The sequence below is a fragment of the Spea bombifrons genome, chromosome 1, assembly GCF_027358695.1.
Source record: "Spea bombifrons isolate aSpeBom1 chromosome 1, aSpeBom1.2.pri, whole genome shotgun sequence".
In the NCBI taxonomy this organism is placed as follows: Eukaryota; Metazoa; Chordata; class Amphibia; order Anura; family Pelobatidae; genus Spea; species Spea bombifrons.
Genome location: NC_071087.1, coordinates 5,405,034 through 5,420,767, shown reverse-complemented (window position 1 = coordinate 5,420,767; position 15,734 = coordinate 5,405,034). Strand labels below are relative to the sequence as shown.

General features: G+C 40.9%; 1 protein-coding gene across 1 annotated transcript; it reads left to right on the top strand.

Annotated features, from left to right (window-relative positions):
- Window positions 1–7,010: 7,010 nt before the first annotated feature.
- LOC128498846 (vomeronasal type-2 receptor 26-like) lies at window positions 7,011–14,934 on the top strand. Its single transcript, XM_053468552.1, has 4 exons — window positions 7,011–7,134; window positions 8,379–9,269; window positions 14,668–14,742; window positions 14,924–14,934. The coding sequence occupies exons 1-4, from the start codon at window positions 7,011–7,013 to the stop codon at window positions 14,932–14,934; spliced, it is 1,101 nt and encodes a 366-aa protein (XP_053324527.1).
- Window positions 14,935–15,734: the final 800 nt, after the last annotated feature.

The window sequence follows — 15,734 nt, the reverse complement described above, 5'->3', positions numbered from 1 at the left end:
TGCATGCCACCAATAGGGAATCTTTATATATTTTTACCCCATCTTCCAACTCTACACCTCCAAGTAAGGTTGAGGGACAGTTTCTCCAGTTCACCCTCTTGTTATAGAGTTATGTGAAATTCAACAGCTAACTTGAGTAAAGCTTAGCGCTACACACACATGGGATGATTTACCATAGCAGGCAGATCATGCTCTCCATGAGTCAAATTGATCATATTCTTTTACAGGTTTAATTAGTCATCTGAGGCTGTGTATTTTACTAAATATATGCAGATAATTTACACCTATGTTTTCCATATTTCTAGATAAGCTATGGAGCCACAGACGCTATACTAAACGACCGGAGGCAATATCCTTACTTTTACCGAACCGTTCAAGGGGATGAAATCCATTATACTGCAGTTTTGAAGTTATTGAAATATCTCGGATGTAACTGGGTTGGAATTATTACTTCTGGAGATGACAGCGGAGAAAGGACATTGCAGTATGTGACCAGAGAGACCCCTAAATACGGCATCTGCATAGAGTTCTCCATTTACGTTACAAAAGAAGGAAAATATACTGACTACATTAACATTATTCAGAAATCTACAGCTGAGATAATCATCATTTGTGGTTCATTTAGTGCAAAATATATGACTCTGCTCACGAAAGCATCAGCTACAGTCATTAATAAAACACTCATCCTTCCTGCTTCATGGTCACATGCAAATAACGTTGTATATGTTGCAGCCAGATTGTTTAACTGTAGTTTAGTATTCACACCACCCAGAAGATACATCCCTGAAATGCAAACTTTTGTTGAGAGTGTTAACCCATCAAATCGTCCAAATGACCCATTACTCGAAGACATTTGGATATGTTTCCTAGAGTGCTTGTCAAAAAACACTGATAAAAATAGATTTTTTCGATCGGTACTTCATATTAAACTTCATAAATGTACCTGGAATGACAACATTTCAATAAGCCCTGATTTTCAGCTTACAGGAGCTCCTTATTTTGTATATACTGCAGTATACGCCATGGCCTGGGCATTGAACAATATTGACATCTCAACAATTAAAGAATCACCAGGAGAACAATTAAGGAGATACAGCTACAAAGTGAAGGTGAATATGTATCATGAATGCTATTATAATTATTATACGGGCATCAGTCATTATTCAATATACTCGTCCCCACATACCAACATGAGGGTCAATTTTAGTCACTACCAAGGACTCACAGAGGGATCTGCACTTTTTGTTTTCTTTGTTGAAATACTGTTCCTGAATTGGGTTGGACAATACACAACAATTATTTTTATATTCATTGATAAATATTAGTGACAAAAGTAAGCATTTGACTGTGGCTGTGCTTATGTCTGCAACTAAGGATTATTTTCATTTTAAGATTAGTTTGGCGATTATTTCTTTGATTAATCAGATAAAGAAAATGCAATTTTTTGTTTATTTAAGATAATATAATGAGGGGACTGGAGAAGTTAATAATGGGGACTGGGGACCGGATCAGACCGAAGGGTGTGAGGGAGTTTATTTAATTTGCAGACCGGAGGATGGGAGTGGGTTAATGTGGGGACGAACTGGGATGAGAGAGACTGGGGACCAGATCAGACTGAAGGGTGGGAGGGAAGGACGGGGAGTTTATTTTATTTGCAGACCAGAGGGACCGAGGGGGTTAATGATGGGATAAGACAGAAAGACTGGGGACTGCATCAGACTGATGGGCGGGAGGGAGTTAATACATACCTTACAGCAGCCTACAGTCCGGCATGTCTTCTCCACTCCCCTCCAAAGTCTGAAGTAAGTTTAACTTTAAAACAATAGTACATCCTGTACCAAGACCAACTAATCAAACGACCAACTAATCGATAATGAAAATTGTTGACAACGATCAATTGTTTGAGAAATTCCCATAGCATGCTGCTGGATGTAAGTATCCATTGGTGCAGTGCTGCTGTTGCTCGTGGTAGTGATTCTGTAGTGAAAAATTGAGTCTGGATCTCTTCTTGAACCATGTAATTGTGCTGCTTTAGGTGAAAAGTGAGTCCAGAAGGTGTCAGGGAAACCCCACTTTAGGAATGTCCCTTTGGAAACAATAAAGGCCTCCAAATCTCATCCAAACGGTTGGAAAGTTAAGTCCCTTGCCCGAAAATGTGGGAAAAATTAAAATTTTGTCCAAAGCTTGCCGCACACAATTCTATTCATTAATCTGTGAGTTGCAAATTGGAACCTAAGTTGTAGTGAAGAAAACTGAAGACGGATTAGGCTTCAGATGTCCAGAAAAACAAACAGTTTGTCGAAAAGCTTCCTTTACCAGCACGGCATGTTTCTTTTTTAATTTGGTTAGTCTAAAATGTCAGACACCTTGAAGTGATTTAAATACATTTTGGTGTGTTGTATTATGGACCCTGAAAATGATTTTGAAGGCCCGATAAACACACCTTTATTTGCCTTAGTATAATAGTGACAGACAGACAGCACTTTTTATATATCAATAAATTCAGAGATGAAAGAGTAAAACCTTATTTCATTTTCTCTCTAGTGTTTTGTACTCCTCTCATCCTCTATGAGAAACCTACGTATTCTAATGGAACAAACAATGACATTTTCACATCAGATAAGAACTATTAACCCGTTAAGGACCAGGCTGTTTTTTATTTGTTGTACCTTTTGTGAACAAGGCTGTTTTAACACTTTTGCGGTGCTCATGTTTAGCTGTAATTTTCTCCTCATTTAGTGAACCCATACAAGTTATACATTTTTTTTCAGGACGAGAAGGGATTTCTTCAGATACCATTTTTTGATTAGATCATCTAATTTCACTATCAAACAGTATCCCAATATGTGTTCAGCAACATCTTTTGATCACACTGATACCACACCTGCATGAGTTTGTCTAGTGTTTGGGGGCTAAAAGGCCACATTTGGGAAGTGTGCTTTTTTCCCCATTTTGGTCAGTCTGTGTCTATGCCCTATCTTTGAACCCGGTAACTCCTTAGGTATTTGAAGTGCTTCTATTTTAACTCTTTCCATGTCAAGATTTTTGGGAAGATACAGTGCTAATTTTAGCACTTGATCATAATAATAAACTTTATTTTTTTATTTTATTCTTTTTGGACTTTTTTTTACATTTTGCTGGAACTGGATGGTTCCTCTGATGGTGACATCACTACATAATTGTTTTTTAAATGTTACCACATGTGGCGGTTATGACTGCTCTCAAGAGAGGTCACAGCGCGTCCTGGGGTGGGAGTTCAGTGTCGCTAAATGCCTTGACATCAAGGCATTATAGCAATACCATTTAAGCGAAGAAAGTGATCGTAGATCACTTTCTAAGCCTGTTCAATGAAATGACATTCCAGACATTGTTGTTACCTGAGGTTTTTTGTCTGGCATGCCTGGCCCGTCATTGGATGTTAAGGTGTTAATTTAGCCTGCCTATTTTTTCCTGCTGTAAAACCTTAAACTGTAATTGTTTTGTGTCATATTCAGGAGAGCCTAATGTCCCATACATGTTTAAACTAACTCCCTATATGAAACTCTACTACTCCAAAAGTTTGTCTACCGTAGTTTATCTACCGTACTCTCTGTGAAATAAAACTTTCCTACATCACATCTGAGCCTCTTACCTTCCAGTTTGACATTATTACCCCTTGTCCTAATATGGCACCTACTTTAACCTCAGCTTTCGCAATGCGTCTGGTTCTCAATAATGGAAAATAGTTGGCCACGTCTAGTCTAGAGAGAAAATGAAAAATCAGCCTGCTGTATCGTAAAATATATTTAAAATAGCAGGAGTTTTACATAAACCAAAAGACTTTGCTGTAAATTCATACTGTCTGTAAGAAGTATAAAGGAATCATCTTTATCTGTGATTATTCTTATTCTCGTTGGATTGTAGACAGAGGTTGGTTTGGAAAAAATTTATTTGAATTTTAAGGCAAGACAGAAGGCTCATATTTTGCATATCTCTCTTTACTTTCACCCATAGCAGCAAAGAAAGAGTTAATAGAAAACTGGTAGCAACCAATGAAACTACTTCCAGAGGTAGCTGCAGGTCAGATCATTTTCCTTCTCTTTCCAAGCATTTTGCCTTGGGAGTTATTGGTTGACCTTGTTTTTGAATTTATTTAGTTATACATGTTAATTTATATTTATATTGTTTTATAGTATGCACAGTTGCCAATTTTTTCCTTTCCCCTTTGGTCTGGGCTCTGCCCGGTTTTCCTGTTATACCGTATTAGTTTGCCTTTTATTCTGTTTCCCTCTGTGGTTTTCATTTGCTTACTTGTGGGTTTGCCGTATCGCCATCCTGTTCCTTTCTACTTGTGTCCTGTGCTGCTCTGCCTTTTTTCCAGTGTTTCTCCATTGCGGCGGCCATCTTGGTTCTCGCGATGAACTCTTGTCTCGCGAGAGTCCCTGTCATCTTTGTTCTCGTGGCAGCCATCTTGGTTGGGGCGGCAAGATCTCGTTTCGCGATATATCACCGTCATCTTGGTTCCTTGTTCCTCTGTTAAGAGTGTAGCGGCGGCCATCTTTGTAGTTCCTTGCCGACATCAGGTCCATCATTTATCCCGACTACATTCTTTTCTTCACCGATTGCCAGGATACCCTTCAATCCCAGACAGATTTTGTCATGCAGATGCTCCGAGAGCTGGGTTTTGTCGTCAACACCCATAAATCAGAGCTATCTCCCAGTCAGCGGATTCAATTCTTGGGGTTCAAGATAGACTCAAAGGCTGCAATGCTTCGCCTACCGAGGTCCAAGATAGTTTCCATAAGGAAGAAAATACACTCTCTCCTGCATCAGAACTTGTGCTTGTTACGCCAGTTGGCGTGTGTGATAGGTCTCCTGTCGTCCTCCTATCCGGCGATCTCTCCGGGTCGCCTGCATTACCGGACTCTTCGGCGCCTCAAGCCCAGCATCTTCACAGTCTTCCATCACACGATCAGCCCATCCTCCTTACTAAGTACGCCAGGAACTCGTGTGGTGGCTTTGCCACATGGATGACTGGAATGGTCGAGTGATCTTCGGTGCGCAACCCGACTTCGTGTTAGAATCCGAAGCCAGCAAGCTGGGTTGGGGGCGGCCTCCCTCTTGGAAGCGACCGGAGGACTTTGGTCCCGGGAGGAACGCTCCCTCCACATAAATTGCCTGGAGATGATTGGGGGGTTATTTGCGATAAAGAGTCTGGCAAAAGATCAGTCAGGTATTGAGGGTACGTTCGGAGCCCAGGGTAGCTGCGGCCTCCGGTGCCTTGGTGGCAGGTGTGGCTTTAGGTGACTTATTGCGGGCGGCAGACCGGTCTCGGACTTCCACTTTCCGTACGTTTTATTTTTGCCCTTTGACATCGGCGGCAATGGTTTTGGTGTCTGATGTTAAAACTACAAAATAGGAGCCTCCTGTCTTGTCTAAAAATTGGAAATTATTCTAGCCTTGGTATCTGAGTAATTAAAATTTTAATAAAGACAGGAGGCGAGTATTTTCACTCCCTCCCTTCCCCCTTATTTTACCGTTTATGACCTTTCTAGGGCTTGGTGATCTGGGTGGGGTGGAGGTTTTTGTTTATTGCTTTTTATATGTTTTGGGGTTTATGTACCTCTGGAAGTTGTTTCATTGGTTGTTACTAGTTTTCTGTTAACTTAACTCCTGTCTTAAAAAATTTAATTATTCAGACACCAAGGCTAGAATAGTTTCCAATTATAACATTGGAGGGGGAGGAAAAGGAATCCAGGTGAAATATTTGTATTTAATTTACCTTGGATCTGTAATGATAACTGTTTGTTGTTATTTAAAAGCTGAATCATTACCTAAGGAACGTTCAATACAAAGACAGCACTGGCAGCAACATTTTTTTTGATGATAAAGGAGACCTTCCAGGAAATTATGATATTATTAATCAGATAATACCACATGATGGAGAAAAAAAGAGAATCCTGAATCAAGTCGGCACATTTTATCCATTACTTCCAGATAACCAGCAAATATACGCTGAGGTTTGGAACATAACTTGGAAAAATGACACAGTAAGTTATATATGACCTCATGTATCAAGTCAACACCCTTGGCCTGAATGCTTCTGTTTAAAAAGATTTTAATCTGTGATCTCCCCATATACACTATGGAGGACTGTATTTCACCACTCGGCAGTAGGAATGGAGGCCGCAGAGGAGGATCTGTTGGAAAGCAACATTCCTTAAATTATCGAATTCACTTTTAATATGTATTTTTAAGTCAATTATTACATAATATTTTATCAAAGTAAATATTCTATATAGGAAAAAGTAATAAAATGTTGCAGAATCTTGTAATACCTTTTTTATTGGACTAACAGTATTTAAAATAATAGACGAGCTTTCGGGAGTCCTCCCTTTATCAAGTCAAAATGCTTTTGACTTGATAAAGGGAGGACTCCCGAAAGCTCGTCTAATTTTTTAAATACTGTTAGTCCAATAAAAAAGGTATTACAAGATTCTGCAACATTCTGTTTTTTGCATTCGTATACACTGGACTAATACGGCTACCCCAAACTATAGGAAAAAGTAAGAAATAGTTGTCTAAACTTAAGGGACAACTCCCACCATTTTTATAACTAGTATGAGATAAAAGACCGGTAGTAGTTTTTGCCCCATAATATAATGTTTATAGACATGTTTATTTATACACCACTATATCTTATGTTCCAAATAAGATTGTTTTCCCCATTGGATTTGCTCTTGAAGAATTTTCCAAGCAGACATTTTTGGACAGCGTGATTGGACTGTGCTATCTGTGTTTTGGGCCACTATATTACTTTATAGGTGAGCCAGCTTAATACTTAATTATTAGGGTTTTTTTCTTCATACTGGGCTTCTCATTTAAGCTTGAATATACCAAACCTGTTTTTGCATAGTAGATTACTATATTTTGATACGATAACGTCATTAGTTCATTTTTGAAAATGTGTTGAATTTTGCACACTGGCAGCATCGATACTGCCGTGTATAAACTATGAGTTTTTTCTTTAGATGCCTCGATTGAGGTGCACGGAAATGTGTCATCCAGGATTCAGAAAAGCACTAAGGGAAGGATATCACATCTGCTGCTATGACTGTATCCCATGTTCAGAAGGAGAATTTTCCAATGTATCAGGTACGCCATTATACCACAAAGAGGCCTTCATTACAATTACAATCTACAATTTCAAACTAGACTTGGGCGCCGGCCAACTCTTCGTGTTCCTCTTTGCGGGGAAAAAAAATCTTCTTATTCCACGAATATTCGCCCGCTCCTGTGTTTCAGTTTGGGCGAATATTCCTGTATATTCTTCGTGTTGGTTTTTTTCTTCGTTTTTTGTAGAAGGGGTTAATACGGGGTTAACGTGGTACGCACTAGGCAGCAGCTTTGGCGCCAGTGTTTTAAAGGTCACTTGTGCGGACCTTTAACTCTTGGAGCGGGGAGACTATGCCCAAGCCAAGTTCTGCCGTCAGGAGTTAAAGGGCCGTGTGGGCTGATGCCAATAGAGTCGCTTGCACGGCCCTTTAACTCCTGACGGGGAACTTGGCCTGTCTTCCCACTCCAAGAGTTGAAGGTCTTTAACTGCTGACGGCGAACCTACGGATTTCCACTCCCGTTATCTTAGCAGCATCGCAGAGGTTAACAGGAGCGGAAAACCATAAGTTCGCCGTCAGGAGTTAAAGGGCCATAAGAACAACTTTATTGGTCGCCAGCAGGGGCCTCCTCTAGCGTCAACCAATTGGTTGATATCAGAGGAGGCCCCTGCGGGAGACCAATAGAGTCGCTCGCATGACTCTATTGGTCTCCTGCAGAGTGGCATACAGGGTGTTAAAAGGCATATCATGGGGCACTCTGCCTCCAGAAAAGCCTTATGGTGGGGGCAGTGGGTGTTCCGCCGGAACATCTATGAGCACGGGAAGGTCATGTGAAGCTGGTGCTGCGCCATAAAAGCTACAGTGGAAGTACAAGCAGTAGCGGGGGTTGTCTGCGTTCATCGAGTGGACATTTGCCGGCTGGCAGAGAGGAGAAATCCCAGCAGCGCTGAGGGGAATTCTCCTCTCTGGCAGCCGGGAAAGGTATGCGCGATGCACGTACACAACCTCCGCTGCTGCCGGCACTATCGCCGGTGCTCAGTGATAGACGCCCAATGTAAGTGCCGGCAGCAGCTGAGGTTACCAAACAGGAGGATCCAGGTCCCCTGCAGCGCTGCAGGGGATCTGGATCTTAGTCTCATAGTCAGACCTCATTTGAGGTCTGATTAGAAGAAGACCTCAATTATAAGTCGAGCAAATACGGTATTTTAATTTTTTATTATCATAATAAATAAAAACAATAATGTAATTTCAGTATTGATATTTATATGATATTTTATTTGATAGACAGTGAAGACTGCTTCAATTGTCCTGAAAATGAATGGCCTGACAAAAGTAAAACCAAGTGTATTCCAAAGACACTGGAGTTTCTATCCTACGAAACGGATATTTTAGCTTTAGTTTTTTGTGTTACTTCTATATTCTCAGTTCTAATTTCTACTTTTATAGCTGCAATATTTTTCTCATTCCGAGACACCCCCATCGTTAAAGCAAATAATCGGAATCTTAGCTTTGTCCTCTTGGTCTCCCTCAAACTGAGCTTCCTCTGCGTGTTCTTGTTCATTGGTCGCCCGTTGGATATAACCTGCATGATACGTCATATTTCCTTTGGAACAACCTTTTCCGTAGGTCTTTCTAGTGTGTTGGCCAAGACCATCATGGTTTGTATTGCCTTCAAAGCCACAAAGCCTGGCAGCATCTGGAGAAATTGGGTGGGACTGAAGATGTCCAATGCTGTTGTCTTGGTCGGCTCCTCCGGTCAGGTTCTGATCAGTGTTATTTGGTTGTTACTCTCTCCCCCGTTTCAGGAATTAGACATGCACACATTTACTGGGAAAATCATTGTTCAATGTAATGAAGGCTCTGTCCTGGCCTTTTTCTGTATGTTGGGTTACATGGGGCTTCTGGCAGCTGTGAGTTTTGTTCTAGCTTTCATGGTACGGACATTGCCAGATAACTTTAACGAAGCCAAACACATCACATTCAGCATGCTGGTGTTCTGCAGTGTGTGGGTCTGTGCTATACCGGCCTATCTGAGCAGCAAGGGAAAAAACATGGTGGCTGTAGAAATATTTGCTATCTTGGCATCAAGTATTGGGATTGTAAGCTGTATATATCTACCAAAATGTTATATGATTCTCTTCAAAGCTGAACTTAACACTAAGCAACATCTTTTAGGTAAAACTTTCTTATAATATCAACTGTTATACAGGTCTTCTTAGACAGCTTCAAAAGCACAATGAGATCTAGAGTGGTGTACAATCATCTCAGGAATGATACAAATGAGACTCTGAATCAGAACCAGAAAACCTTTCCTGTGTTGTCTTTGCCTCACGTCTTTAAAGGTTTGGTCCCTAATACTTGAAGTACTTGATGTAAAACTCCACGTGCTAATAAAATGATCAGTTTATTTATAGGCATATACCACACAGTGTGTATTTTAACAATTTACATAGGAAAAGAATCCAATTTGTGGATGTGGGGGCTGGGTGCAGGGTGCAAAGTGCTGGGGCAAAGTGCAGGGTGCAAAGTGCTGGGTGCAGGGTGCAAAGTGCTGGGTGCAACGTGCTGGGGCAAAGTGCAAGGTGCTGGGTGCAGGGTGTAAAGTGTTGGGTGCAAAGTGCTAGGTGCAGGGTGCAAAGTGTTGGGTGCAAAGTGCTGGGTGCAGGGTGCAAAGTGCAGGGTGCAAAGTGCTGGGTGCAGGGTGCAAAGTGCTGGGTGCAGGGTGCAAAGTGCCGGGGAAAGGGGCAAAGTGCTGGGGCAAGGGGCAAAGTGAGTGGTTTAGGTATTAAAACTAGTTTGATAAATATTGTGTTTGGGTTCTTGTACTTTGAAAATATTGTTGTTTATTACATCATAACAAAATAAGAATGTTAATGTAAATTTTAAGTTGTTTTTTAACATCCAGTTCATTAAATTTTAACTAAACGAAAAATTTGCATATTGTTTTTTTTTTTATCCGATTAATCGAAAAAATAATCGGCCAACTAATCGATTATTAAAATAATCGTTAGTTGCAGCCCTACTCAAATCCAACTCTGCAACCAGGGGTGGACAGAGACCATCCAGGGCACTCAGGTTGTGACGCCACTGCCCCAGAGTTGAAGTCCAAGTGAGATATTGGAGCTATAAGCAGTATTGGAATCTGTAGCAGGTGTAACTATGATGAGCAAAATCAATGACGCAGAGTTGATGTTCCAATAAGACTTCTTACAAAGATACACAGGCTTCTGTAGTTGAGGAACTTGAGTCTGGTAATCTTAATTCCAACGGAACCAGGTTCTTTAGTCAGGTAAGTGTAGGTTAAATCACAGGATTTCAGGAGCCAGATTACACCTTTTTTGTTAACTATATGCCACAGTACAATAAATAAATACTTTAAAACAGGTAAACAAATATAATACAACATTTAAAATGATAAAATGAATTAAAACATTTTACATAAAATTAGAATAAATACATAAAACCAGTCTTTGGGACGTTTATGCAAGTAAAATGTTCCACATATTAAGGCGCCAAAGTTCATTGAACCCATGCCTTTACAATCCTTTAAAAAGTGTGTGTACATACCACTTAAAGTCATCTTAAGACAAATGGAAGGGTCTATATATTCTTTATGAAGCAATAAAATAATCCTGGTCTTCCAAATTGCTTCTTTTATACAATTTATCATAATCCATAAAACATGCGACTGGTCAGCTGTGGGGCAGGTAAAAAGGCCATATAAAACAGCTATATAGCCTAAAAACCGGAGGCCACAAATCCATTTTAAGAGTGGGCCTGCCTTTTCCCATATGTCCTGTGCATAAAAGCAGTTCCAAAATATATGTAACTCATCTTGGGTACACTGATCTCTGGGGCATTTAGCGGTGGCACCAAGACCTCTCCAATGATAAAATTGTCTAGTTGGCAAAAATTCGTGCGCAACCTGCCATGCAAGATCTCTCTCAGAGTTGGCTAGAAAGTGGCAACAAACATTCTGTCAAACTCTTCTGGACTCTATGAGAGAGTAATGTGCCACTTGTTCAGTTTGTTCCTTTGACAAGATAGCAGCAGTCAACTTCTTTGGATTTGATAAAATATCCGGGCTAAAATCTAAAAGCATAACACAGCGGCATGGCATTATGCAGACAAGATCAGCACCAGACTAACCTCCTCACATATTCAGCAATGGCTAATAGACAACAGAGGTGTATTTAATAAAATATGCAGATTACAATAAAGAAAATTACACAAAACCTTTACTTGGAAGCATGTTGGACGCCCCTGTCCTATGAGGTATAGCAGCATGGTAGGTGATGTTGTGCCGTTTGCCCAAAATATGGTACTAAAGGATATTACTATAACAGCTTTTATTCAAGCTTGGGCCAGGTAGCTCTTACCTGCAGCCCTTGGGTCTTTGACACAAAATGCATTCTTCTCATACATGAACATGGGGGTTCGCAGGTTTTTTCCAGAGGGGGGCAAAATATCCTCCCCACTTTCCCACTCTCCCACCCCAGTCCCTCCTTACCTCCTCCCTATTCCCTACCAAGTTTCCTGTAGCTAACAAACCAGCATGTACCTGCAATGAGACCTTTAGCTTACAATAGCTGGAGTGACAAAATATTAGCTAGAAGTGCCGCCAGTCTACAATTTCTATGATGTTCAGCCAGCAATGGATGACTGGTATGCCGCCCTTAGTCACAATGAGAAGGCTGAGGTTCTTATCTCACAGATGTTTAATGCACATATCAGGTTCCAACTAAGACATTTACATCAACACCGTAGAACTAAATAAAGATAAATATGAAAGACAAATCATCAGACATACAGTCAATTATATCAAAAAACACATGACTGGAAACTCATAATTAGACAGAAATACACCTACATACCACTTTTGCCTGCTTGTGAACTAAGAGAGGGGTGTGTATCTTGAATTTTCTTAATCAGATGGCTTATGATTCTCAGAGATAACTTTATGACTTCTGATGACAAGACCATTCAATCCTTTATGTAAGTGACTTGTAACAATGCATTATGGGAATAAAATACATTGACAATTATGCTCATAAGCGCCATCTAGTGGCTGCAAACACAACTGCATATGATTAGAGCTGCAGTCACCAACAAAAAAACTAGTGTGTAGTGTGGGAAACCACAACCCCTGTCTATAACTAGATTGTAAGCTTCTTTGAGCAGAGCCCTCCTCACCTGTTGTCTCTGTTAGTCAATTTGTTATGTTACATACTACTTGTTATGCCCTGTCTACCCATTGTACAGCGCTATAAAAAAATAAATAATAATAATAACTACAATTACCATGAAGTTCAGCTAGCAATATGGCTGGCTGAATATCATTGTAGATGCAGCCAACAAAAGATGGTGTTTGCACTGTACACTAAGTGAACCCCCCTAAAGCCAAATCTACAGTTAAAGCTACTATTCCCATAATAATCTACTATTAATCAACTAACTGTGTTGCTACTCTACATCATGGGAGTTGCCCATCAGGAAAAGTTAATGTTGTGTAGTGTAGCTCTGTGATGCACAGCAAACATTCTGAGGTACTACAAAAAAGATGCTAGTTAGAGGGTAGTAACAAAGGCACATGGCAGCATGGAACCAAAATAGGACACTTGGTAGTTTTCCAGCAGTAAGATTTAGCATTGAAATTGCTGTTACTAGATTTCTCATGAAGTTCAGCCAACCAAATGGATAGCTGAGAATCATGAGATATGCATTCTACAGCAGCTGCAGTACCAATGATATAAAAGATAACATATGGCACCCCAGTTGACTACTCACTGTAAGGACTTACCTGCCTCTCCGGTAGTGATGTCCGGATCATGAACGAATCGTTCATTTGATCCGGTTCTTTTTTGTGATCCGGATGAATCGGTTCAGTAGACTGAACGATTCATTTGTAGCGGTTCAGTCTGTGAATCATTCAGCTGTAACCTGATCCTAGAGCTGTGAGTCATCTGCAGAGCACTCAGACACAGACTCTGGGGTCAGGTTACAGCTCATTAATTCACAGAGGACCGATGACTCATAGAGTCAGAGACTCGTTCAATGATTTGAATGATCCGAAGATTCGAATGATCCGAAGATTCGAATGATCCGAAGACTCGAATGATCCGAAGACTCGAATGATCCGAAGACTCGAATGATTCAATGATTCAAATGATTCGAATCTTACAGGGATCCGGATCTTACAAGGATCCGAATCTTACAGAGATTCGAATCTTACAGAGAATATTACTGATACCATACTTTTAAAAATAAATACATTAATAATGTTCACACTGCCCCCAGGATTTAGATTCCCCTAAGTTTGCCCCCCTTTACCTATAAGTGCACCAACAGTTAACTTTATTAAATTAATTAAATTAACCCTCAGTCATCAGCATAAAATTAACCCTTATACCCCATCAACCATAACTACCCCTGAAATTAACCGTAAAGATCCCATTAACCATAACGGCCCCTGAAATTAACCCTAAAGACCCCATTAACCATAACTGCCCCTAAATTAATTGCATGTACTCCAGATAAATTACCTAATAAATTGGTATGGTTGATGGGGTCTTTAGTGTTAATTTAGGGGCAGTTATGCTTAATGGGGTGTTTAGGGTTAATTTAGGGGCAGTTATGCTTAATGGGGTCTTTAGTGTTAATTTAGGGGCAGTTATGCTTAATGAGGTGTTTAGGATTAATTTGGGGGCAGTCATGCTTAATGGGGTGTTTAGGGTTAATTTGGGGCAGTTATGCTTAACGGGGTGTTTAGGGTTAATTTGGGGCAGTTATGCTTAATGAGGTGTTTAGGGTTAATTTAGGGGCAGTTATGCTTAATGAGGTGTTTAGGGTTAATTTGGGGGCAGTTATGCTTAATAGGGTGTTTAGGGTTATTTGGGGGCAGTTATGCTTAATGGGGTGTTTAGGGTTAATTTGGGGACAGTTATGCTTAATGGGGTGTTTAGGGTTAATTTTAGGGGCAGTCATGGTTGATGGGGGGTTAAGGGTTAATTTTAGGGGCAGTCATGGTTGATGGGGTGTTTAGGGTTAATTTAATGGTGAGGGTTAATTTAATTAATTTAATAAAGTTAGCTTAAGGTGCAGTTGCAGGTAAAGGGGAATGTAAATCCTGGGGGCAGTGATTATTAATGTATTATTTATAACAGTATGGTGATATTATCTGACTGATTCGAATCCCAATGAAGGCAGAGAGTCGTTCAAAGATCCGGATCTTACATTGATCCGGATCTTACAGTGATCCGGATCACTGTAAGATTCGGATCCCTGTAAGATCCGAATCTTTGAACGACTCTCTGCCTTCATTGACATCACTGGAGTAGGCAGGGGGGAGGATTCATAATGAAAGGGGCGGGGCCAATCGTTAGTGTGCCTGCACGGAGTTACTGGAAAACAGTAACTCCTGTGAGTCACACTGAGTGATCCGAAGATTCGGATCATGAATCGGATCATTTCAGTGAACGAATCGAAATGATCCGATTCACTTTAATGATCCGAACTTCCCATCACTACTCTCCGGTCCCGATCCATGGCTGCTCCCGCGACGCTTCCTCCTCAGGCAGCTTCCCGGGCAGCAAGTACCACCGCTATCCGGTCGGCGTCTTCACCGCATGGCCGACCACGCAGGAAACAGGTACCACAGCGCCACTGTGTGGTCAAAACGTAATATTGCACGTTACATTTGTAACATGCCTTTATAACCTCGGGTGACCTCTTCATGCAGGACACGCCTCCTCCTCTCCCTATTTAAACCCCGACTTCCTCTTCTGGATCACCCTTGGTTGGTGTATTTTTGCTATTTGCTTGCGCATTAGATTGTGACTGACTGCTCAGGTTTGACTTGGCTTGTTGACTTCGTTCCTGTCTCCTGATTCGGCTCCTGATTCCTGCTCGTCTGGTATTGATTTGGCTTGTTGACCTCGTCTCTGGATTCTGATTTGGCTTATCCTGATTACCTGTCTGACCCGGTTGGCTCTCTGACTTTCTGGTTCCTGTTTGGCCTGGCCCACTCCGCCATCTGGGGTCCTACCTCACCATACCATTACACTCACATTCTCATGATGCTTAACATTGGCTGAGAGTCATGGGAAATGTAGTCTCAACAGCAGTCTCATTATGTAACCCTAGCGGCAATACATGTTTCAAATAAACTACCTTCTGTCTGTAGCATGCAAACTGTGTCTCTGCCCAAACAGGGACTCTGTACCTATGAAGGAACAGATGCCAGAGTGAAAGAGAGACCAGCTAGAGGAAGATGAAAAGAGCAGACCAAACCACTCTGGCAGGTGGGGTGTACAGAATTAAATAAAATATTTTTTTTCTGCTGACCACTGGGTGTTTTTCTGTCCTCTATGTCTATTTAACTGACATGAAAAAACCTACCATTTCTCACCTCACTGCTGCTGTCCCAGTGAGCCTCTTTGAATCTCCTGGGAGAGCAAGTGCCCCCTTGCGCCCCCTCTCAGGACACCCATGTGTAAGGTGATAAATACACACTGCGTATAATAAGCTCATATATAAAATTATTATTTTATTAACACATTGAGTTGCACATCAAGTACAACTAAGTATGAAAACATAACCATAAAGATATAATGCAGAGTCAACACAGGAGCACACAGCAAA